Source organism: Gallus gallus, chromosome 11 (genome assembly GCF_016699485.2).
Source record: "Gallus gallus isolate bGalGal1 chromosome 11, bGalGal1.mat.broiler.GRCg7b, whole genome shotgun sequence".
Lineage (NCBI taxonomy): Eukaryota > Metazoa > Chordata > Aves > Galliformes > Phasianidae > Gallus > Gallus gallus.
The window spans coordinates 10,389,009-10,415,653 of NC_052542.1; the positions used below are offsets into that span (position 1 = coordinate 10,389,009).

The window sequence follows — 26,645 nt, forward strand, 5'->3', positions numbered from 1 at the left end:
CACTGTTATTTCAACCCATATAAATGGACTGCCATTACAAGAAGAATGTTTTATATATACTTGCTCTTTGCCTTCATTATGTTAAGGGCTAAATCACATATGCAAGTACTATTCTAATTGAAAAGCTGCTTTGCAAAACAGCACTGCACCAAAACCTTCCTGCTGAAAGCATTCAGCACCTACTGCCACCCTGACCACCTATTCTTTCTTCTAAGCGAACACTCCCCCCAAAAAACGGAATAAGAACAGACAAAAAGCAAGTAATGGAACACCTCAGTGTGAAACAACCTGGGGAGAAGTGCGCCCCAATGGAAATAAATAACACGGATTAAGTGTGAAGCAGATATGGGCTATTTCATTTACCTGCTCGAGGGAGATAAATGCTCAACTGCCCAGTCCTCAACGGCTCAGCCTCAGGAAGGAATCGGACTGCAAATCATTTCAGATTCTTAATCAATTTATCCAAGCAGATCTCTGAACAATAAACTGTATTAACGTGGGAAAGAGAAACTCAAGTTTTCCCTGCACAGAGATACAGCTCTGCATTCTGGTAGGAATTCTCACCTTTCAAAGGCCTTCCCGTATCCCTCGTTCCTCACTCGGTGTGTGATAAAAATGCCTTGTGTCCTCTGCCACCTCGCAGCACAAGCTTTGCTCAGGTGGTGCAGTCTCCAGGTCTTTTCATTTAACTTTGTTTGTGGACCTGCTCTTCATTGCAGCTACAGGCCTTGCCAACATCTTTATCCACAAACATCTCATACCTACCACAATTCACTGCATTACTTGGACTTAAAAGCAATGACAATTTTACCTGATTAAGAATTCTCAGTTTGGACTGAATTCTTGCAGTGGTAATTATAAGTAGAATATTCTATTTATCCTGTTTCCATCATACACATATATTTTCATTTTGCTTGGAATGCTTCTCCTCCCATGCTTTCCAAATGCTTAATCAAGTGCTGCTCCCTTTGAAATACTAATCCTGCCAATTTTTTTATTGTTATTTTTCAAGTGTTGTGGTGCCTTTTCCTTCTCATCTTTCAGTATTAGCATGTGGGTTTTTTCCCCTCTTTTTAAGAACCTGCCAGTTTTACTCTAGTCCAACCACTCTGTACATCCCCATATTCCCTCTCACTGGGAGAGGAGAAACGTCAAACCAACTCTGGGAGAAGCCCTACAGTGGAACTTGCAGGATTCACATTTTCCTGGAATCATACTTGACTCCCAGCTGAATTTTCTCTTGGGGTAATCCTTAGTATTAGTTCTAAACTACTGCAGTTTTACATAGTGGGTGGCCTTTTCTTTTTTAACCTGTATGATCGTGACTTTTGTTTAAACTTAAAGTAATTAAAATATTCTTGACATTCATCAATCTCTAGACACATAACTGTAACATTTAATTGTTTAAATATCTAATTAAAATATACTAATTGCTAAGCCAGTGAAGACTGCTTTTTGGCCTGTCTGTTATGGAAGACATGCTGAGCAGAACAACTGTAGGGGACAGGCTAACTGTGGGGGTCTCGATTCATTTGTCGCTGTTTCTGATTAAGGAGAAAATCATCGCTAAGAAGTGCATCTTGTCCACCTTATATGCTAGCTACATCTCTTCTATTTAAGATGAGACACAGATACCATATAACTGTTTCACATATTGTCAGTCCTCACATGGAAGAGGAGAAGAGAGGGAGACAGAAAACCATCTAAATCTTAATGCTTGTGGAAAAAAAAAAATTACAAATGTGAAATCTAAACGCAAAATCATTTCCTCAACCCTTGAGAGAATGAATTGCCCTCATTCATCTCCACTGACTTTCTGTTCTTAAGCCTAATTATGATGTATAACACCCAGGCTTTAAAATAATTATGTTTGCAACTGTGGGCCATCTTGTGCACTCCCAGCAATTGTGCAAGTGCCAATCAAGTGACTTTATGCACTACTTGCCAAACAAAGGGCAAAAATAGCCACAGATCTACCAGCTCTTGGCACTTTTTTTCAGTGTAAAATTTGCTAGTACATTAGTTACAATCTAAGAATAGCGTTATAAACCCTTCCTCATAATTACTAGAGGCTCCTCTGTGGATTGAGGGTAGTATATGGCCCTAATTCATACATCCAGTCCATTAAATTAAAAAAAAAAAGAAAAGAAAAAAGCAGGCAATGCAGTTATCTCAGAAGCGAGTGGCAATAAAATTAAGCCTTAAATGCTAATACCTTCAGCTTGCAGGATAAATACATTGACAGAGAACAGTCCAGTGTATATGAAATAAGAGATCAACATTTGTAAATAACCTATAGAAGTTGGTTAACACTTTCTGTTACTGCACATAGCATAGAATACAATTAAGGCCTAGTGTATTTCAGACATTGGGGAAAAATAACAGAGTTCAAGAGCAAAACTCTGAATCATTTAGCCGCTCATTCCTTTATTTCTTAATGTTTCTATTTCTTATAGTTAATTCTCTTGACTGTTTTTAAGTTAGCAGTTTCTTTTGTTCAGAAAAAGTCCAAAACCTTTGGATCATACCTGCACAAATAGCTCTTGAAAGAATGGCTCCAAAAAGGAAACTGTTTCCCTTCCTACAGACATCAGTAAACAGAAAGCAGTTCCGACTCAGCGTGATTCTTAGATTCCCCTTCCACATGATGAAGAGAGTTGCTCGCTCAGCACGGTCACAATTTGCTATTTATCACGCTGTACTTCTCCTCAAATCTTTTTCTAAGTTCTCTTCTTCTGTCTTTCCTCCAAATCAGGATCAGTTCTCCAGGACTGAGTGCAGATGGGCTTCACGACCTGCATGTCTCATCACTACCCTGCAGACCACAATTGGACCTGCTGCCCAACTTCAAATTGCTTTAATATACATACCTCAATCTTTTTGTTTAAAAAAACAGAAGCCCCCTACTGCTTTATACTCTCCTCTAACCTCCTAGAGTCATTCCAGATTTTTCCTTTTACTCCATTATGAGGCAAGCCTTGAGTAAAAAGCAGATTAGTTTAACATATAAACAGAATACCATCAATTTAAACTTTGCTCTAACATTTGAAAAAGCTGTAATCTCCCTTTCTTCAAGAATTCCAAATCCTTGTCCTCCGCCAGAGTCATTTCACTACGAAGCAAACAAGCAATATTTTAAACTCTTATATTTTAGACAACCAACAGAAAATTAGCCTTGAATTTCAAACTAAGCCATTTAAAGAACTTGCTTTTGTGAGGTTAACACTCCTACACTCTCAGAATTATCCCAGATCCACCTCTTTTTATGAAGTGGGATCAAATGCAACAAATACTTTAACCACCTCCATTTTTCTGTAACAAAAACATGATTGAGCAATCCATGCTGATACGAAGGAAAAATGTCTTCAGCATACAGCATACTCATGGAGGAGATGGTGATGCACAAAAACAGCATTTCCAGATATTAAAGCTCTACTCTTAGTTATCTGTACTTTCTCACTTCTACTTTCCTGGTAAATTTGGATACCACACAGACTACCTTCAAAAAATTGAAAATAAGTATCATAGCTACCATAACCTAGCCCTCATTAGAAAATACATATATACAGTTATTAATATTTATAATAAATTATAGCCAAAATCAAAGGCTGCATTATGAATAACTTTAAAACATATAATAGGAAAAAGTCTAAGAGAGACACAAGATCACCTATTACCATAACTCATCTGATACACACTGAGTAGGTCCCCAAAACTGAAAACAACCAATATATAAACTGACAGGTCTCACATATCTAATTACAAAACAAAAAAAAGAGGGCCGTATCTATAGAAGAACCTTTCCCGAAGTACTGGCCCAAAATGGAGACTATGATGGGATTTTTGGGAGGCAAAAAACAAAAGGCAATGAAGTGTAATAAATTCCCTGTCTTTGGAAGAGAGCTGGCATAACCAATCATCAGCAATGTGAGAACTTGAACAGATGACGGAAGAGGGCAACAGAGCAGACATACACAAATGTACACATGCACATACACTGAAGAGGATTACTGAATTAATTAGAGAGGCAAGTGAAAAAACAGTGTGGAATTCAGAGTGCGCTCAATAGTATGGAATGATGCTACTGGCCTATTTTTACCATTGGCAATAAGAGACGAGAAACAGCTAGCTCTAGTAGAAGCAAGTGCATTATGATACAACACAACATGAGCATTATAAAATGCGAGATGAATCTCAAGCCCAGAGGCTCTTTAGCACCACTCCAAATCACAACTCTCTGCCTTCATTTTTCTTCTTTGCTACCATTCCACTTCTTCTCCCAGTACTTCTGACTTGATTAACCCTTTTCTCTCTCTCTCTTTTTTTTTTTTTGCCTTTTACCTTCACATTTTCATGCCATCACATCAGACTCTTTAAAAAATGTCTGAATAATAACAGCAGAAATTATAGATCAGGAGTAAGATTTTCTGCAGTGCCCTAACCCAGGGAAGTCATAATTGTTTCCAATGATAAAATTACCACTTGGCAGTCACCTTAATAAGACTGTGTGCTCTTTTGAAAATTTGGCCCGATTAAAAGTTACAAAAATCATAAATCAAATCATAACCTGTTTTTAATGATCTGATTCAAGTGCTGTAAATTTGTTTTTTCTTTAAGTACTTTCCTCAGAAATTCAAGCATAATGAGCCTGAAATAGACCTCCTGAAACACAAGCTTCATTTTAGCTTTTTGGGAATTAAAAATTATATGATTGCATGCTATGCATAATTTCATGTATCCTTTTCTTGAATACTGAGCTCCATTGTGCAGTCTAACCAATTACAGTTCATTAATCTGGTCTGAAATTATGAAATCACTTTTTCAGGAGCTTTTTTTTGGTCCTACTAAAAACACGAATTAGGATCACTGATCTCTCCACACGGCATATATAATACACTACCTGAGCGTGTGTGGCAGTCCCATGTGGTACAGTACATTATAACTATTTTGCCATCTGTTGTATCTGAACCCTGACCTTGATAATCCCATATCAGCTTTTCCTCCTGCCCTTGCTCTCAGATCTTGGCTTCTACTTACTCTTTTACAATTAAATTGTAACCAAGATGACTGCTACTTTTCAGAAGCCTTTACTGCTCCTCAGGTGTCATTATTTGGTCAAGGTCTTAAACAATTCCTTCAAAAGTACAGGCTGCCTTTTTTCTTTCTCTTTCGGTTAGTAAGACAAATCAGTAGCCAGAACATCCTTTATTCTGAGAAGTATTACTCAAGATCCTGCCACATTCTTTACATACCCATTTGCAAAGTACCTTGCTTCTGTTTAGAGAAGTGCATCATCCTCAGTGGAACTACAGTGGACTCAACACTTTCCAAGAACAAACTACAATCTGTCAGCAACGCTCTCCACACTGCTTGACTCAGTCCCTCTCTAGCTACCTCACACAGTACAGTAGAGCAGCTCTAATTTGGTTTTTGCACACACAGCAAGATTACTATAACACCTTACTGTCTTGCTATTGAGTCATCCTACAAATTAAACAGTGACAAGAACAATAGCATCATATTGAAAATGAAAATGTTAATCCGATGGTAGTAAACATAAATTCTCCTTAAGTTAGGAAAATTGGACAGATTTGGTAAATTGGGCAGTAAAGCTTGAAGCTTTTATTATTTTAGCTTTTTATTTTGCTTGTTTTTAAAGAGTTGCATCTCATGTCACCAAGTTCTATTTTCAGATGTTGGAGTTTGAAAGTCTAAGCTTTAATTCTAGGCGTTGCCAGAACAGCTCATCTGTCACACTGCTTTTAAATTTAACATCTGCCTTGTTTACAAAAACTCAGAGAATAGCTGCACAGCAATTAAAATCCATGGAAGACTGTGGCCTTACTATTTATACATACCTCTACAAAACTAATTATACACACAGACATATAAATCCTAAATATGTGTTTAATAAAAATGAATGGCATCCAGAAGATCATATGCCCCCTTCAGTTGTACTGCATGTAAATAAAGCAACAGCACTCGACACTACTAGTTCTTCTGGGTGATGAAATGGAAGAAAGAAGCAAATATGGTTATCACCAATTACTATTTCACAGTAACCATTTTCAACTCAAAATATTAAATTATAACAGCTCAGTAAACTTCTCTGACTCATTATCAACTGAACCAGACTGTAATGCCTACATAATGAAAACTGTATTTATAAAAGTATACCTTTGTAAAATGATATAAGTTTTAAAATGAATATCACCCATTTTCATTAAAGGCATTCATATCATCTCCAATTTGAAAAACAATATCATTTCTAGAAAAACGTTTCCCTTCTGATTTCTGTTTAGTATCTGAACAAAAGGGGAATTCGATTTTTTGAATGTGTGAAGAAATCAGTTCATGAGATATAATTTTGCTTTTTCACACATGAGTAGTTTAAATATGTTATTCAATGTTATCTTGAGGCACAAACATAAGGCATGTAGGTTAGAGAAGTCAAAACTACATGCTAGTCTGCTACTTCAAATGTCTTTTAAAATATGCAATTAAAGGACATCATGGAAACTATAATTTGATTAAAGTACATTGAAGTTTAGTTGTAATTGGAGTTCTAGTAAATAAATAGCATACAGTGACTATACACACACATAGTCCCTGAATACACATATCTAATTCCACACATGTTTTCTAACTACACAAAAGCATTTATATTTTATAGCTGTACTTGGGGGAAGAGAGAAGCGCTTGTTTTCTTCTGGAGTTTATGCTAAAACTATCTGTTCCATCTCTATCCAATGCAAGAGAAATAAAAGCCTTAACGGATAACAGCTAGAGTTTACACTTCACTCTTCCTCTCCAAATGCAGGAGGACATTAGCTTCCCTACATCTACACATAATTCTCTTTTGCATTCAAATATTTCCACCTCTGCATAAAAATGACTTTTATTATGCAGTTTCACAGGCTTCCCTAGGTTGGCACCCCAGGAGCATAAACCTGATTCACAAAACAAAAACATCTAATTACCCCAGCTGCATAATTCATTGGCCCATAAATAAAAGTTGGCCAAGCCATGATCTTATCTGACAGCCTCTACAGAGCATGTGTGAGAATCTCTGGCAGAAGCATTCACCAGGGCTGGCAGCAGCACGGGCAGGAGCTGGGCTCTGCAAGCCTTGGTTTTACCAGGGAGAGAAGGAAGGGGTGCCATTTTGCAACCGGGAACTTCCATGTTTGCAAGCAGTCCGCCCTGCCTTTGGTCGCTCAGTCTGTTCTCAGATGAATCATTTAACTAGAGGTTCCTTATCAGAGCTGTGATCCTCTACAGGCTCACACACACTGCAATGAGCCACACATACTTTGTGATTAACTGAGTTCCAGTAATAAAGAAAGAGAAAATGCTTGAACTGGAAATACCGTAAATACATACTACAGATTTTCTTCAATCACATTGAGATGAAGACTGTAATTTGAAAATCAGACAATGTTCAGGTTGCAAAACCGAAACATACTTACTGAGTATTCCTTTACTTTGCATCTATTTTTCATACAATTTTGATGAAAAGCAATGTAAATTCACTCTATTCTGGCAAGCTTCCCAACAGAAAGCTTTTAGACACTGTCTATAGAGAATCTCTGCAGTCCTTTTATAATTGCTTCTGTTTAATTTACAGAAGTTCTTAAGTAGCACCTAACCCTTGAAAGACATCGTCTTATTTATTTACAGGATCAAATATCGTAGATGCACTAAATTACAAATAAAGATGGTGACCTGGGCCACGCTTTGTGCCAGCTAGCAAAAAACCTTGCAGTTTCTCATGAATTTCAAGTGAAAGGAAATTGTTTCTAATGAGCTGGGTTCCAATAGGTAGCATTTTCCCACATTTCAGTGCTGAACAAGGTTTCCATTCTGCACTACAGCAGCCCTGCTCAGCCTGTGCAGCAGCCCAGGTGCTGCCGCCAATGGGCAGCAGATTCGCTTCCTCAGTGCAAACGTCATCTTGGAGCCGAGAAACCTCTTAACAAATATATTTTTGAAACAGATGTACTTTCGCCAAACATTTTTATCTTTGATAAAATGATTTTGACAGAGAAAGTTTCATTGCCAATTTCTTCACTAGCGCTAATGATGAGAAGCTAGACTGTCAGGGCCTGCATGGGGGAAGTCACACAGACTGCGCCGTGCTGATTTAAAGGAGGTCTCCCTGGCTAGAGCAATGCCAGCTGCCAGAACTGCAGTAATGAAAATACCTGTCCACTACCTCGATTTACATGACTTTTCAGTGCTCACCCTAACCCAACAAGCAGCAGGTCCCCTGGCAGCGCAGCATTCCCAGGCCTGCCTCTGTCCTCCTGAGCAGGTCTTCACAGCTCTGTTTGCATGAGGATGTCACGTACTTAGGTAGTAATTAACAACAGAAATGTTTAGAATAAGTGGGTAAGGACAGGGCATTTGAAAGAGTTAACAGATGTCCTTTACACTGCTGCTGGCCTAATATCATTGCTGCTGTAATTTATTTGATATGGAGTTTATTTAGCTGCTGCAAACATATAGGGTTGTAATAATCATAAGCAGGTTGCATTAAGCACAACACATCTCAGATGTGTAACATAGTGTTAAAAATAATCCCAGAAACAGTATGCCTTAAAGAGAGATGTGCAATACCTTCTACAATCTGACTGTAAAAGGCTAGCCAGAAAGCATCATTCTGACTTTTAATTGATTAAAAAAGAAGAAAAAAAAATCAAGAGTTCCTTAAAAGATAATTTTGCCCATATTTTCGGATAGCAAACATTCAATTCAAACATCAAATCCTGGCATACTTCGGTAGGCTATCAGCACAGCAGTGCTGCCTTTTTTTCCGTTGAAAAATGAAAGAATTAAATTCAAAACAAACAACTTCAATTTAACACCAAACTACAGGATAACCAATCTTAAAAATGTCAAATTGTAATGGATCTTAATACCCATATAAAACACAAAAATAGTGGCATTGTTCCTTGGTAATGCATAGCAACCTTACAGAATTTCAGTGAAGGAGAAAGAAGGGAAAAACACCTTATTACTTCTAACTCCTGCGAGCCATTTTGGTCTCCAAAGGTTTTAGACTGCCTCAGGCCATGTGTCTGCAGTGTTTCGGGAAATGACTTGCCTTCGCACGAACACTGCTATGTTCTGCAGCACTGCTGCCCCCCAGCATCCCCGCTCAATTTCTGTTTAACTCTTCCTTACCTGTATCAGCCTTTTTCCCCCTTTTTTTTGCTGCAAGATTTCAGAAAGGTTTTGCTTAAAAAACAAAAACCATAAAAGCCCCTACACAAAAACACAAACCAAAAAGCCCTCTGCTTTTCCTAACAAGTTTTCTCATAAATAGATTGAGGCAGAATTTCTCTCTATAAATCTTGGAAAGGAAAAAGGAAATAGATTTTAAACTAAAATATTTGATATCAAGACTAGTTTAGCTATCATCAAGGAGCTTTTAAGTTTGATATTTCTTAGATGCTTGCATACTTCACCTCAGTTAAATACAACTACGTAGAAAACAAACAAAAAAATCATCCTCTCCACAGAAAGCAGTGGTATTACCAAAAGTCTTCACCTATCACCATAGGTAGATTTTTAATTACATGCCAAGCACATTATAGGCTATGATTAAGTCCCCGAATAAGGCCTTATAACCATTAACTAATTTGTCTTAGCAGCAGTGTAGTAAAAGCAATAGGAAACAGCCCACTTCAGAGGGGAAAAAAAGATTTACTCCTCCTTATAATTTTTAACTAATTTATGAAGAGACATTTTGTGTTTCCCTCAATTTTCTGCAAAGATTCGAGGATAAGCACTACAAGCTATTTAGCTTTTTTAAAAACCTCTAGAAAATTCTTATCCAAGGTCACTGCTGATTGACTCAAAATACGACAGTGTACGAGGCTACTAAAATATTCTGTTCATCTCAGAGGTTGAGTAAGCAGCTCTAACTAAGAGGAAAATCAATATAATACTTCACAGTGAGGTAGAAAATGGAAAATAGTTTAGCAGTTAAGTGGTTAATGCAATTCCTAAGTGTTCAGCAATCATTGCAATTTAGTGCCATTTCGATTATTACACAATAAACAGACCATGTTGTCTGGAAGCAAATTTTTATGAGTATAGCTGAAGGGGTTGCAACTTATTTAGCTGCTGAAACTCTAAGGGAAAGAACATTTCTGAATGCGAACACTACAGATCAGAAATATACAGGTACACTAGAAAGGTTATTTTTAGGTCACTACTATGGTAACTAACCACACTGACCTTTAAAATTAATATGCAGCTCAAGAAAAATTAAGTTCAGTAAAATGTTCTTTAAACAGCATCACTTTAATAAACAATATGGCACATCCTTTACAGCAGGATGTTGTCATGTTTTACAGCTATTAGTTTCACCTTTGTATGATAACATCATAATATAACATATAAGAATATCACGATGCAGAACTAGGAAAAAACATGTAAAATTCAGAAAACTAACCAAATTATTACTAATCTACATTTTTAAATTATTATTATTACTATTTTTAAATTAAGAATGGTTGTATTTCTTTGTGTAGAATAAAATAAAACAGCTAACTGGAGAAGGAGAGTTTTTTTCCTATGATGTTGTGAGGTTGTGGAAACATTCAAAATAGATTTAGCCAAAAATGGTCTTATTTTGTCTCATTTTGTTGAAATACAGAATTCTAAGTGGATTTCAAAAACAAACCTAGTTATGCAATTTGTAAATTCTCAAAGACAAACAGGGAAGAGTTATATTCAGGGCAGATGAATAGCAGGAGATTAAGAGTATATGGACAACAGCAGTGGAGACTCAGTGAAGGAAGTTTTGAACAGAAGTATCATTTGAACCCAACATACTAATGCTTAATGAGATAAAACTTCAACTAGAATCAAGTTTTCAATAGATAATATGTTATTTAGAAATTGAAATTAAATCTTGCCTGGTCATAAGGGTGTGCTGGCTGTTCAACAAAGTCAGCACTGCAGAGAATATATTAACAAGTAGCATTGTGAGCCTTGGAAAGATCCAGTTTGCCCCATCAATTTACATTCAGCAAACACAGAATACAACTGTTCTGATCTCATCAAGATTAGTCCTAGCTGTGTTTGAGACAGTCTACCATGCTGTATCAAATGACCGAGAGCAAACCAGATACGCAGTTAGAAAACATTATATATATACACACATATGTAGAGAGACAGAGAGATAGATACCTTTTAATCTTGGTTATATTGTAGACCTTTTGAAAATTCTGGCTCTTCCAGAAGTATTAAAAAAACATGTTTTTAAAAGGGAAAACTATACCTACATTTTTTCAGGACTCAATATGCTTCTGAGTAACACTGCTCTTGAAATAACTTTTAAATGCCTAGATCACAATTTCTATGAAAAAGGGGAAAAAAAAACCTCTACAGCTAATGAGATTCTGAGTCACCAGTCCAGTTTTCCCATCTACTTGAATATTGCTTTGTATCCACACCTCTTTGTTGGTCACCGGCAGGATAGATGGGTACCAGTCAATTAGTAACTACATCCACCTTTAAGTCTCATCTGAAAATGGGCTCTTTTGCAATATCTACTGCACAAAAACACAGCAAGGAACAGGCATAATTAGCAATTTAACAAAAGGAAAAAACGAGAAAAAAGAAAAGGATGGAAGATAAGCTGTACTAATATCCTCTTTTTACAAAAGGGGGTCTGAGTGCAACCACTGCAACCACGGGAGAGCCAATCCAGCTCCTGAAGCCACCCAGGAAGCCCCAGTTCACAGTAAGTGAATTCAAACCTGTGCTGAGGACTGTGAACATAGATAGAAAGCTTAGTCTTACACACATTTTGTTGAATGTTAATGTAAATGTTTTCCAGGTTTAAAATTCCATTGAGAAAGCACAAAAATATACATCTTACTGGCCCATATTAAAAACTGTACGTTTAACCAAGCACACGCAGGGCAAGGTGATTGCTCCATTGGTGTTAACAGAGCCATACTTTTTTTCTAATTAATACTTAGAATAACTTCTCTTACTAAAATAAATGTAAGCAGTTTATAAACATGTAGCAACATGACAACAGGATCTTGTTTCCAAAATGCAAAGCAAAATCCTAGGCTTAACTTTTCTGAAAATTTAAGACCTCCAGGTTTGCCTTCCCCCCTTTCCATGGGGTAATTTCACTGATAGTAAATAATCAAAATTGTCACTTTTTGAAAGCCAACCAAGATTCTGAGCATTCTTCTTGACATCTTTTCAGCCAAGACTGCTTATAGCTGTTTGCCACTGAATGAGCTTATTTAAGGAATGGAAGGTTGTAAGTGTGCCAAACAGGAGCAGAACAAGCTAACACAACAGGTAGACTGCCATGATAGAAGTGTTTTTCCTCAAATTACAGTCTCTCGTCAGCAAAGACCACCAGCAATTATATCCCTTCTGCTGCACTGTACAATACAATCTCCAATTCTATGTTAAAATAGATCCAAGTTCTGACAGGGTGTTTTCCCATTTTGCTGCCTGACTGGTATATACACAAAAGAAACAAAACCAAATTTTGGTTCAAGTAGCCAAAAAAAAACAAACAAACAAAAAAACCCCTTGCTTAAGTAGTAGTTCAGAATTAGGAATGCAACATTATGTATTCCAGTCTGACATAATAAGAGAAACAAGAAGCAGAAATAATTGCTGTCTGACACTAGTTACAACTGGGGTGATTAACAACACAGATTTAGCTTTAAAATACAGATTTCACTGCAATACTATGACCATATATGAATATCTGCCTTTATAAAGAAACCGCTAATTCAAAGGATACAGGTAAGGGTGTTCTTTTATTTTGTTGTATGTGTATAAATATATATTCTTTTCATCTATGTAGTGTGCAAATTTACTTAAAATACAATAAAATGATAGGCAGGTCTAAAGAATAAATGCAAAAATATAAGAATGTCAAATGAGCAAACTTTTAAACTCTGCAGTTTTTATTTTATTATTAGATGCTATTCCTAACTTGTTAAAATTGATCAAATAGAAAGCTGTGAATAGAGAAAAAATTAAGCCAACTAGAAAAGTGTGACTTGGATTTAATATTTTATAATTGCCAAGGGACATACTGAGATCAATGAATTTTTGCCCGAGATGAACGTCAGAAAGAGATGTACTTCAGTCTTTTAGGGAACATTGGTCTATTTAATTCTTGTGTCTGATGCATGTGAAATATGCCTGTCTTGGCCTTCTTTCTTGCCTTAAGGCCACGCTGGAGGCAGACATTACCACTTTTAATAGGCCGCCATCTGAGGAATGGCAAGGGATCCAATAACCCATCGACTCTAATGGATTTGCCTGTTTATTCACTTACACCTTTTTTTGCAGCTAATTTTAGTTTTGCATGCTGAGTTGTTTCACTTTAAATTAAATGAATAGAAACAAAGGGGAAAAGACTGTGCAGCTAATAAACCATGATTATTTTCGAAGTTCTTCGCAACAGGATCCTCCATATACTAAGGTGTATCACTTGAGAACAGCTTCACTGCTGTGTTTTTCCACTTGTTGTCAGAATTAAAAAAGCTTCTTTTAAATTTAGTGAGGAAAAAAAATAGGTTAATATAAACTCTTGCCTATAATACACTAATGATTTGTAGCTGTATAAAAAGTCCTGCTTCAGATCATTGTGGGTCACGAGCATCTTCAAAGAATAATACAGATAGGTAGAGTTGATGATTATACAGTATTATCACCTAGAAAAATAGCATACATTAATGTAGCCCTTCATGTGTATTTTGAAAATTATATGTAATCCTTAATGTGTTACTTATAAAGCAAATAGAGTCCTTCTAGATTCAGAGGAATTCTGAGTAATAGAATTTTTCATTACATTTGATACGTAGGAAAAACATACATTGCAAGGCAAAACTTATTAGGGGATATAATCTCTATATGTGGATTGCATTAATATTCAGTTCCACTACAGAAAAGTTCTTGCACCCTAACCTTGGGAGACAGCCTCTTGCATCTCAGCCCCACAACTTGCTGGCCCTCTGCAAACACTCCTATTCAGCAGCTTCTCTTTCCAGTCCCACAATTTCAGTTGCCTTTACTTTCTGAAAAAGGCTAAAAGATTATCTGAGAGCCATCGCTGCAAGGCCTGGCTCAAAGATGGGCTTCACTAAGACATAAGGAAGCCTTTTCTCCAAGCATGGTTGAATCTCAGCTTTCCCAGTGCACCACAGCATCCCTCAGCTAAGTGGGCCAGGTGTTAGGCTGGTGCCAAGTCACTCACTGTGACCCAGTGGAAACACATCCCTACTGGTAGCACCCACAGCCCTGGACAACCATCTAGGCAGCAAATATTCATATCCCATCAGAAGCCACCTTTAGAAGCCACCATTTTCTTTTAGGGCATAGAATTAATATGACTTCCAACTCCAGAAATAAGAGAACTGGATTAATCACTGAGGTAAGCAAAACAAAAGCCCACAAACAAACAAACAAAAACCCACACACCTCTGTGGTCACCACAGAAAAACAACTGAGTTGCATCAATCCGGAAAGCCTCCTACTTCACCAATGCAAACCCATTTCTCTTTTCTCTAATACAATTGCATAAAACACAGCAACACTTGGTTGCTTGTTTGCTCTTCACAACTGAAATACAAATGCATGACATCTAGAAAAGATCATAACATGCAGTGTGGCTTTGTCAGTGAAACTGCAGGAATGTGGTTATGAAAAACCAACATCAGAGCCAAAACCTTCAGAGGCACAGCTTTGTGCCACTATGTGCTGACTGCTGCAAGCAAGGGCCGAGATGCAGCACAGCCCCTGCAGTTAAAGGGGAGCTCACGTACCCCTTGAGTTAGAAAAAAACATTTTGTCGTGAAGCTTCAGCTCCTGTAAAGCAGCATTTGTAGCACAAATGAGCTATAAACTAACATAACAACTCTCTTTTATAGAGAAAATGATTAAAACCAAAAAGGGTCCTATCATTTAGGAGGGGCTACAAAGATACCAATTACTGATACAAAAGGAAAGGGAAGCAGCTACAAGCATTTTTCTTCCTCTGGCTGATGATGTTTTATTTTCAGGGATCACATTAGAAATCCGGCATCTCCTTATTTTTTTCATGAAGGCTTCACCTCTCTTTTTACCATCTGCTGATCTCTTACAGATTCTTTAGTAATGTGGTATGACATGACATCAACTCAGAGGCTTTACCAGGGCTTTTGGGCTGGATAAATGGCTAGGTTTTTTGTCACTCTATGGCTTACAAGACATGGCAGTATGTATTTCAAAGGATGATCCACCATTATGAAAATTAGCATCTTAGCTTTGCATTCATTTCTACTGCTAGCGAATCTGTTTTCTCTCAAAGCAGTGGGAAACCTTTTTCTAACACAGAACTATCCTCAGTATCCCCAGAAATATAAAACAAGAATTAAAATATGGTTCCTAAATAATTTCAAACAGATCTACTCATCCAAAGTGTAAATGTGTTCATGAACTGAGTATTAGGGGGCGGTTGTAAACCCGTCTTCCCTTTTAAAATGGTAACTAAGGCCTATTATTTTCACGTGTCTAAAACACCCACACTAATAGGACATTTTACAAGCACACAGACAAGGTTAAAATAATCTGTCTGCTTTAGAGATATTTAAGTGAATCGCAAAACAGAAGTTACAAAGCTGTTGAATAATTTTTTTCCCCCAAATCGTATTTGTAGACCTGGATACCAACTCCCAGACACACTGTGCAAAGAAAAATGGGAACAACAGACTGAAGTTGGGATTGATTTACTTCATTAGCTGGGATTACAAGTTTAACTTACAAACCAGAGGTCAAAATTTCTCATTAACAAGGGGGCCATGAATCGCTGCAGGGCTTGGTTCAAGAGGAGACCACTCTTATTACTAACTACACATTTCAATCTGTCTTTGATGTTCTCCTTCTACCCTCCTCCCTTTTATTTTTTGGCAGAGGAGTTGATTTTAATTGTAGCTATACAACACAGCTCAGTTTGCCTGAGAGCCAGCCTCCACATCTGCAGTGAGTGCAGTTCTAGTGATATTGGGTGCAGTCCATAGCTTAGGGCTAATTTTAATGGCTCCCCTTTTCATACAAGGCTCAGATTGTTTTCCACGTGATTCCTGTTAATTTAGCTGCAGGAAAGGGCATCAGTTTTCCTTGTGAGTTTCTGATCCATACTTCTAAACTAGGTGAAATATATTAAAGAAGAGAAATGATCACAAAACGAAAGATTCGATTTTCTACAACCCCCTTAAACTGATAAAGCTAATAATCCCCACTATTTTGATATCCAAAAGAGAAATACAGGTATCAACAGTATTTTTCTGATGTCTGCCTTTTGATAATCCTTTAATTTCTGAAATGCTGAAAAGAAGCTTCTGAAACCTCTAACAGTGCTAAGGGTTAAAAAAAGGGAATGCTTAAATGTCTGTATATTGTATGTTTTCAAAAATCTATAGATGCAAACTACGATTTCATAGCACATTTCTCAAAACAAGTAACAGTTGAGTGTATTATGGCAGCAGATGGTGTAGTACACCATCAAATAATAAAATGTTTAATGCATATTTTCTATTTTTGGCGAATAGAAATAAAATAACTGAAAACAGTCAAAGGTAGAGTATTCAAACAGCTGAGAAGTGCTTAGTCTACAGGACTTACTGTAGCCTTTAAAGGAAAACCTGTCGTTGATGCTGGTTAAACAGCTGAAATTTTCATATATTATGGATAGTTACATTTATAATCAAAGTTGCCTCAGCGATCAGTTATATTCTGTATGATTGTAACTGTCTTGAAGCAGTACAAAATTTAAAGACACAGAAAAATTGAGCATAGTAAATTTTACAAGTAACAATGACACAGATTTTTACAGAGATATTTTTCTTAAGTGAGATGTGTAAAAACAATTGCTAAGACTTAATAGTTATCAAAATAATTTTTCACAGATATTCAGTGCCTCATTTTTCTTTACATACACCTATTTTGATTACAAAGAGTTATCATCTCCAGCTTCATACCTATTTATTACTGGTAATGAAAGACAACTTTGCACAGGGTAAGTTCATGTGGGTTTATGATGCTAAACCCTAGGGTGAAAAAACAGGAACAATTGGGTGGGTTATTTTAATTTTGGACAAAACCAGATTTCTGTTCATTACAACAGACAAAAATCTCCTGCAAACTGCATAGATGTATGCTGCGATTCCCATTTTCTATTGGGCCAGTTTTCACTTCACATGGAATACTTTAGGATAAAATGCAGTAAATTACTCTTTCACTTGTTTATATTACCAGTTATTGTTAATGCTCCATTTTCCAAGCTTTTCCAGTTACCAGCCAGTGTAAAAGCACTAGAAGGTATGCTTTTAATTCACACTCCAAGCTGAGTATTAACTTTTTCTGATGGTAAAGTCAGTCCCCTTTTGTGAAAGTCTATTACTACTTTGTAACTAATCTGCCTGCTGGAAGTTTATAAAGACCCTTTGTTTGTTTCTGGAACCAGAATGCAGTGAGATGCAAGGAGAGGCAGGCTTGGCTGGCTATCGGTTTCATTCCTTTCAGCAGCATAGGTCAAGTCACTGGCCATGACTTCCAGTCACCTTTACAAAATCTGCTAAAGCGTCAGTAACGTCTTATCAACACAGGGTGCACTGGCTACCTTCAAGTTTCAACAGGGGGTTATCTTAACAACTAGACATCTTTAAAAGGTCATTACTGCAGTCTAATTTCAAACTGGCACCAAAATGAAGGGTTGTCTTTGTGTGGGATTAATTTGAAAACCTCAGGATTTGATGTCAGTGGGAAATAACCAGCGTGGGACTCATAATGCTGCCTTCTCCTGCTTCTGGCCAGCACCTAGGGCTAATTTCTTAGGAGATGAAAACTATGACAAGCCCTTCAGTTAAGCTGAAAGCAGGCAGCAGTCCAGTAACACCCACAGGCCTCAGAGGCATCCTGTGACCCCCTTAGAAAAGTCACATTCACTTTGCTCTTGAGAAAGGAAAAATAATGCTGGAGGCATTTTGTTTTAAACCATGTGAAATAAGGAAATGTGAGGATGTGAAAATGAAGTGAAAAAAGTTAGAATTCATTTCCTCCCTTTGCAATGGCTTAGAAGCAAAACTGGTTCATTTTGAAAGTGTGTGTAAAAATCTGATACATTCACCAGTAGGCAGTGACTACAAAATGCTTAAGGTAAAATATGTAAATATGTAAAATAATCTCTTGAAAACCATCTCCTTTTGTGCTTGAAAGCATTCTGTAAAAGCATCTTTATTTCTCAGCAGCATTAATAGACAGCCAGAATGAAAAGTTACTTCTTGCTAAAACAAAAAAATAACAACAAAATTCAAGGTACTAGAAAAATATTTTGAAATAAATCCTCAGAGTAGGGAAGGAGAAGAAAATTAATGTGTAAGTTCCTTGGATGACTTCTGCCCTTTTAGTATTAATCTGAATAATAATAAAGGAGTATGTAAATTACAGTTTCAAAATTTTAAATGGGGTTATTTTAACTATCATAGACTTAAGGCAAACCTAATCTGCCAAGTCTTCACTCTCATTTTATTCTAAACTGTGCCTCACTTTTTTAGTTCTATTATGCCTTCTAACTTAGGTGAGCTTTTTTGTCTCACACCTAGGCAGATCCAACCTAATTTCCTCTTTTATATTAAATCGGAACACACAAATGTACATTCAAGACTGTTTACTACTTACTAGGACAGCAGTCTTGTTCCAAATTATCCTCATTAATAAAAGGCTACACTTGAGGACCCATTAGAATACTGAAACTAAGAGTGCATGAATACTTGAAACTTTTATTCTCTGGCCTAAATTCTTGAGACTGTATTATCATATTATCAACTACATACTCAAAACCAAGCAACAGAGAATTCATTAACATTAATACAATTTTCAGGAAAATGTTTCAAAAATGAAGTCTGAATTCATGGAAATGCAGTCTTGCATTAAAAAAATACATTATCCTTGAAGTTTTTTTTCCGTATTTGAGGAAAGATAAGAAAGCAAAGATATAGAACAGGTAAGGAAGAAGACAGGAAACAAAGGCAAAGGAAGGGCATTTTGAGTTACTGCATCACACAAGTGCTGAATGATCTTTCTAGATTAAGACTACTGGGAACCGCTAAGAAAAGTTCAAAGGGCATCAGGCTTCAACACAGCAATGCAACTACAAAAACATCTATACTAAAAAAGGAAGCAATGATAACTTTGAATGTTTGAGATAGGGGGATTTATACAGTTCAGTTTCTTTAACAAAATGCCTCTTTCAAATCAATTATCAATATTAAATAAGAAAAGAAATTATTTGTAGTATCACATCCGAGTTCCACAACCAGGTTACTCCACTCACTCATTTAACACAGAGGCAGTTATGTGTACTGTGTTGTGGAAAACCTCTCACCACAACCCTAGAATCTTAAAAAAACACTATAAGAAGTTAAAAGGAAATTTCAAAAACTGACAGTGCCAAAGGATAATATACCCAAAGCCTTCACCATTCTCTTTCCAGTTTAATGGATAAGCAGTAGGAAATGGAAGATAATGAATGGAAAAATGATGGTCTATATCTGTATTAAAAGGAATCAAAACACTCAATTTGATTTTCCTCCTCCTCGTTCCCTCAAAGCTGTATTTTTTTCAGTAAACAGAGGATGGAAGAATGCATCTCAGCACGCTTTTAATATGAAGACTAAAGGTATGATTCTGACAAATTTTTAAGTCCTAAGTGTTGGTTTGAATTAAAGCGTTTAGAAAAATTGGCATTTTTTTCTAAGACAGCTATAGTTAATGGGTCAAAACATAATTTGCCTGTCCTGTTTGAGCTCACAGACATTTGTACAAGTGTCACAATCATTCATGTGACACTTGTCTGCTTTATTATTCCATGCCAAATATAAGGAAATGCTTACAAGGTTTGTTTCTCTGAAGCAAATAGAGAATATAGAAGAAAAGAAAAAGACAGGAGTAAGTGTATGCAGGAAGCTTAGGAGATATCAAGGCTATGACTTCACAATGCTGCTTTTTTTGATACTAGCTTCTCCACCCTGTGTTATTTAAATTATTGTTAAATTATTACAGGAATGTTTGTAATCAACTCAGTTACGGTCAAGCGTGCACTGGACTGTAAATTCAAGCCTCTTGTCATCCCATCAGCAATTCACTTCCTCACAGGCACAGAGGAGCTTCATGACTGTAGAAACCTGAAATATCCTAGGTATATGGGCACACGGTCTCCTTCTCATTAGATCTGAGAGAGAAAGAGAATACGTATATGCATTCTTTGATGGCAACTGCAGCAAAACTGAACAGCTTCTATCTGTAATTCCTGTATTTTAATTTCCCAGCTGCTCCTTACTGAGACTTGCACATATAACCATTGCTAGAAAAGTATAGGAAAGTTAATAATTGTTAAAGGGTTACATGAAGAAGATAATTGTTCTATTTCTTCTGAATTGCCAATACTGATTTTGCTGTGAGGGGGGATTATGGAAAGAAATGGAACACTAGAGACAGAAAAGTACTGTCACCAAAATAATCTAACAAATGCAAATACAGCTCACAGTATTAACAAAAGTGTTGAGTCTAAGACTATAGACAGATGTTAGATTTGGATCCAGCTGTGCTGATCAAAGGCTTTATGCCCCCCAGCTGCTCCTCACTGCCCCCTGCTGAAGTTATTATCCTGAAGATCTGCCAGCAGAGTAGTTCATATGAGCGCTCCCTAACTCACTCCAGGCGATATCAGCCGGCTTAATCCATACCACCTATTTATATTATTTAAAATAATCCAGTTGATTTTGTCTGAAGTACAAACCATTCTATAGTCTGAACTTCACTGTGGTGAGATCCATAAGAGGACTCACACAAAGATCACCGCTACTATATTTGTTTGCACTGTGATTGTCTTTCTGAAGCCTTGGAAAGCAAGCACTGCTAAAATATTCTCTCTCTCAATAATTTAAATAGAAAGCATTTTAAAAAAATCACCTAAGCAAATAAAGCAACGCCTAAATCCTGATTTTTTTTTTCCACAACAGAAAAGCACCCTCTGAATGTTCCTACTGAACTACAGATCGCTAACAACAGTATTTACATTTGAAAACAGCACCAAGAGTAGTGATATAAACCTCCCTTAGCTTGGAAAGTGTACAGCATCAAAAACACTACTTCTATTCAAATACACTTATAAGAGATCACTAAAAGTAACAACTTAAAAAACAAGTCAAACTTCTGCTCATTCGGTGATTCTTGATTTCAGGTGGATATATGATACTGGATCCAACTTTCACACTGAAACAAGCTGAGACCTTTGCTAATACAGGCAAAACTAAACAGACAAATCAGGAAACATTTAGAGCTGCAGACTCCGTACCTTTCTAATCTGTAAAATGTATCATAAAATAATACTTTCATTTGCATGAGAATTTGGGATTATCTTGCACTTACTTTTCAAGGTAAATTTGAAGCCATGCAACACATTCCCAACATTGTCAAAACATGTCTACCATCACGCTACACATATTAAAACAGTCCCTTAAATATTAAATACTAATCATGACCACATTTTCAATTGGATTTCAGCCTGCTCTGGTAACTTTTTTCTTGAGGTGACAAACTGGCAGTACCTGAATTCATTACAGTCTGATTAATTATGCTGCTTTCATACAAAGGTGAAAGAGACTTCAATCAGAAACAGTAACCTTAAACAGTACCTGTGCAGCAGTGCATCAGAATATCAATCCCAGATTCCTGCACCTTTCATTTGCTTTGCGAATTCTTAGTAATTATTTCTCCATGTGATAGATATGTCACATAAAACAGCTAAACTCCAATTGGTTAAGTAACTAAAGGAAGAGGCTGGCAACAAGGGGATGGAAATCATACATGCTAGCAGAAGATACTGAAAACTGTACATATATTCTCTGTTTGCTTTTTACCACAACCTAGCTCTACTATGCAATCCTTTTTTTTTTCCCCCGACTAAGCATTGCAGGAATTGGAAGAATAAATGGGAAAGGGAGGAGTGGAGTCAATGGCAGACTGCTCTTTTCTCACCCAGCTGAGGAATGCCAAAATTTCATCCTTTATATCTTTGGAAAATATTCCTTTAAAGTATCCAGAAAGAGAGAATCTTCTGGCTATCACCTTCTTTTAAAGGTCTGTGACTATAACACACGTATGGCCCCAAACACACCAGTAACTGAAGAGCAGTACTGCTTTTGCTTGCTTTGTACTCACACTTGTTAACATGAAAAGACAAATTAATACAAGACAAGAATCAGACATATGTGTCTAAAATACACACTGCATAATTAATCTGAGAATGAAAACAAATCAAAAGTATATATGTTCAAATAGTATTTATTGTTCCTTTACATAAAGGAACAAGGAACTTGGCAAATATTTCATACGAATAAAGGCCCATCTTCACACAAGTATGGGTTATGAATAGCAATGAACAAGATAAGAACACTAAGATAAAGTCAACTAGAGTAAGCCACAGACAGAAGTAGAGCCAGACTGACAATGGAATAATTCCCATTGCACTGGGCTAAAGAGCTTTCTCTATAGATTCACTTAATACCAACACACATCAGCATTTATACTGAAAGAAACACTTTGGAGAAAAATTTTTAAATGCAAAGTTTGGGATATCTCTTTTCTTATACAGATGATAGTCAAAGCATACTTCTCTCTGCAGACTTAGGTCTCTCGTGCCTGAAGTCTGTAACATGCCTGTGTGCTCTGCTGCTGACGGCGATTTGAAGAATTTGCTGTACCTACAGAATTGTATTATGGAGATCCTAGAGGGTATGACTAAAACCTGTTGAATTAAGTTCTAAGAAAATAAATGTAGGTGATTGGTTAAGGTTCAGTTAAAAGCAGGAACTGAAGGTACTCCAAGGTTTCTCTTTCATTCCCACTTGTCTCTATAGTTATGGGCACAGCATTGATGCTCCCTCTGAAAGATCATCTTTATTCAATTTTTGAGGAAAAAATCTGATTTTTAGCACCAATAAGAGATTTAAAAGCACAAAAACACAAGCAACTGGAAAATATTTTGTGAATTAAATGAAAATGTAAAACTCTATTAGTAATCAAATTAATAAAACATTCTTCTATAAGTAAAGGAAATAAAAATAAAATTGGTTTACTTCCAATTATATAGTCACCTGCTTTTCAAGATTATTTCTCAAGTACTAACCATGAAAAAGAACCTAATTCTCTGAACAATGGATATGAAAAATATACTATTTAATCAATAACTACTAACTCTTATGTTTGTATAAATATTCACAGATAAAAATATATCTATTCTGAAGGATATATAAGCCAGACAAAAAATTAATCTTTAAAATTGTAGTAGAGAAGATATCTCCTTCAGATTCTCTTTGATTTGGCTGGCTCAACCAATCTGCTATGGCCATTCAACCAGTTAAATAAATTTCTATAATGATTTCACCATTTTAGGCTGCCTATCTGCAAGTTCTTACTGTCAACATGAATTACTCTGTACGCTGCAATTCCCCCATCAGTTGAGACAAAGTATGACTGTTGTAGTGTTCTGTTAACATGACATGCTTCTCATATATCTGTATTCCAAATGTCAAGTTGATACGGTACAGTCAGCCAGAAGTGTTCTATTATCAGATCTAGAAGAACAATTCACACTAAAGAGTAGACTGCAGAATAGGTAGGTAAAGCATTTTCTTTGATATGCAATCTCTAGTTTGGTGTCAATTCTGAACAAGTTCTCCATGTTATGGTGCCTTTCTATGCAACTGGAGTGTAAGCCGCTTAAAGAGGATTAATCTGACACAGCTTGATTTGTCTGTTTTACGTGATGCTCATTCTAACCAGCCATAAGTCAGGTAGCTTTGTCTTCAAAAGGAGAGAAAAGAGAGGAAAAAGCTATCATTGAGTTGTTTTTCTTTTTTTTTTCTTTTTTTTTTCTTTTTCTTTTTTTTTTTTTTTTTTGCCCAGGGGAAAACTATCAGAAATTGCAGTACAATTCAAGATTATTTAGAAAAGAGGTATTAATTACACCAATTGAAAGTGGGAGATATAAATATACCTCTGAAAACCCGGAAAAGTGTATCATTTTTGTTAAGGTTTAAATGATTGCACCTTTAAATTCAATATACAGTTAAATGAAATAACTCACAACTAGATTAAAGATATGGCCTTGTTAAAGAATTATGTTAAAATTAGAAGATTAAAGTTAAATTCATTATTTAAATAAGAATAGAAAAAATCTAATGTTGTGGAATCTGTAATTGGAAAAGCATACCTCAAAAGAACAACTACTGCTTTGCTATCTCCCACTCACTCAGTACAATTTAATCCATTTATTGCAGCAGTATATACTACTTACACAGTAAGGGCAGAAGTATAGAAAATGAAATTAAAAATAATTTGTTTTGATCACCACTAGGATAAATGTAAATACAATAAATAACATTTTTAAATTATCCTGAAATCCAAAAAAACTGTGTCTCTTTAATGCTAATGTCAAAACTGTGTTTGACTTCAGACCAACAAGGACTCACTGCTCAAAAATAGGTAGAACAAGTTGGATTATGAATTACATCACATTTTTTAAATATATGACACTCTAGAAAGGGAACCCCAATATGTCAAACTAACTTATTAGTCACAACAGCTAGAATAAATACTGTGAGTAATATAAACTAATGGGCCATTAACGAGATCCAGATCTAGATTTACATTTCTCTCATCTTGGAAAGTTCAAGTCTTTCTAATACATATCAAGAATGTCAACTAAAAAAAGCACTACAACATTCATTAAACATTCCTAATTTTCCTTCATTGCTGTAAACTGATCAGATGCCAAACTCAAATGCAGAACATGCATGATCTACAGATTTGGTTACATGGAGATCAGAGTCAATATAAACAGAGTTGATGCTTCAGTTACAGATTCATTAATAGTTTTCTAAATATTATGGAACTAGAAGAATTTTTGCTAAAATCAAGTATCATTGGTTAAGTGATTTGGACACAGATGCAACACAATTTGGACACAGAACAAATGCTGGCTTTGGAGATAAGTATCAGGCATATTTTTCAGGTCTGTCAGATTTAGCTCCCCCTTCTGCTTTGTAAAGATACTTCTTTTAAAAAAAAGAAGGGGGGGGGGGGAGGGATTTTTACTTGCATAAAATTGAAAACAAGTGAAAAGAGAAGAAAGAGAGGTCTCAACAAAACCTTACTAAAGTGAGAAATGCAGGTGACTTCTTTTATGGCTTGGGAAAACTGCACCATAGGCGAGTGATATGGCCTGGGAAAAAAATGCCCTCTGCTGACACCTCCCTTATAGATAAAGCAGGCTGCAGTGCTGCTGTCTTTTTGATCAAGAGAAGAAATCCCACGCCAATGACTGTTTCTCCTGACAGACTGCTTGTCCTTTTTAATGTTACATGAGAGCACCAGCCTGAATTTCCCTCCCCTCAGAGCTAGTACCACTACCACTGATTAGAGATGCTGGTCTGCCTAGGGGTACTCACTTCTTCGGCCAAGGCTGTTTAACCTGTTGTGCTCCTTTTTTTTATTCCCAACCTTCTTTGGAGATAGAAGCTTTGCTTTTTTTTTTTTCCATGGATATTACAGTACGCTTATTCTTCTAATAGAGCTTCCTCTATATTGTTCAGAAACTGGTCCATCATACAGAGGTTCAGCTCTTGTTATGCTCCCAGCTTTGCAAGAGACTGTCAGCCTCAGAAAGACTAAAGAAATAATTCTTTTACTGATAATTGCAGTCAACACCATCTCCATGCTTCTAAGTCACGGAAATCACTATTTGCGATAACTTCTGCTTTCTCAGAGTTGCAAATGATCTCATGATTCTCTTAATTTGCCTCCATACAACACTACTGTTCTTTGTCCTGTTGTTTGCTGAGATAATTATCATGCCAACACTACTACAAACAGAACAACAAAAGCAATGATAAAGCCAGTGCTGGAAATAAGTTTACTTATTTACACTATCTCTTTCACATAGCTAATCCACAGGCTCCGCTCAAAGTTCATGACAAAAATGAGGGTGAATCAGGGTAAAATTTTCTAAAGTGGCTCACCTTTAACTCTTAAGGGCTTGGACTTTTAAATGACCTATGGTTTCCATATACAATCTTTATTATAGTTTAATTTAGTTTTAGTTAATTATGAGAAACATGTCTGTGTGGATTCATTTTTGCTTGGAAGAGTGCTGATGTGAAACAACCTCTCTAGTTTGCAAGAGTACCCAAAGAAACTGACTGGATTCCCAAAGTGGTACCAGTTAAAAAAGGTATAAAAATCGTAATTTTATTAAAACCAGTGGAACTTCAGACATACAAAAAGTGGGATTTTGGTCTGAAAGCAGGATTTAAAAGAAGAAAAAAGCACAGTTCTATAAATCATGCAAACAATAATTTTATCATCAGTCCTGCTAGACTGTAAAAAAAAATTCTTTGCTTCCATTTTTTAACTTGCATGCTTTTCTTTTTGACAATATCTCCCATTGTGTCTTATTTAAAAAGAGAAAAAAAAAAAGAAGAAAAAAATATTAAAAAAAAACACGCCAAGGTCGGGGAGCTGCGATTTGCAGTGCTGCATGATGC

At 36.3% G+C, this 26,645-nt stretch overlaps 1 protein-coding gene across 3 annotated transcripts in view; it reads right to left on the minus strand.

The window, feature by feature from the left end:
- The window catches only part of LOC415780 (transcription initiation factor TFIID subunit 4-like), a 131,621-nt gene that overhangs the window by 7,643 nt on the left and 97,333 nt on the right, over window positions 1–26,645 (minus strand). The window contains exon 15 of one of the 3 annotated variants that reach the window (XM_046899657.1): window positions 1,332–20,269. The exons of the other annotated variants lie outside the window; for them this stretch is intronic. Within the exon in view, the coding sequence (XP_046755613.1) occupies window positions 20,264–20,269 (6 nt within the window). The 3' untranslated portion in view covers window positions 1,332–20,263. Of the gene's footprint in view, window positions 1–1,331; window positions 20,270–26,645 lie in introns of those variants that run through there. 3 annotated transcript variants of the gene reach the window in all.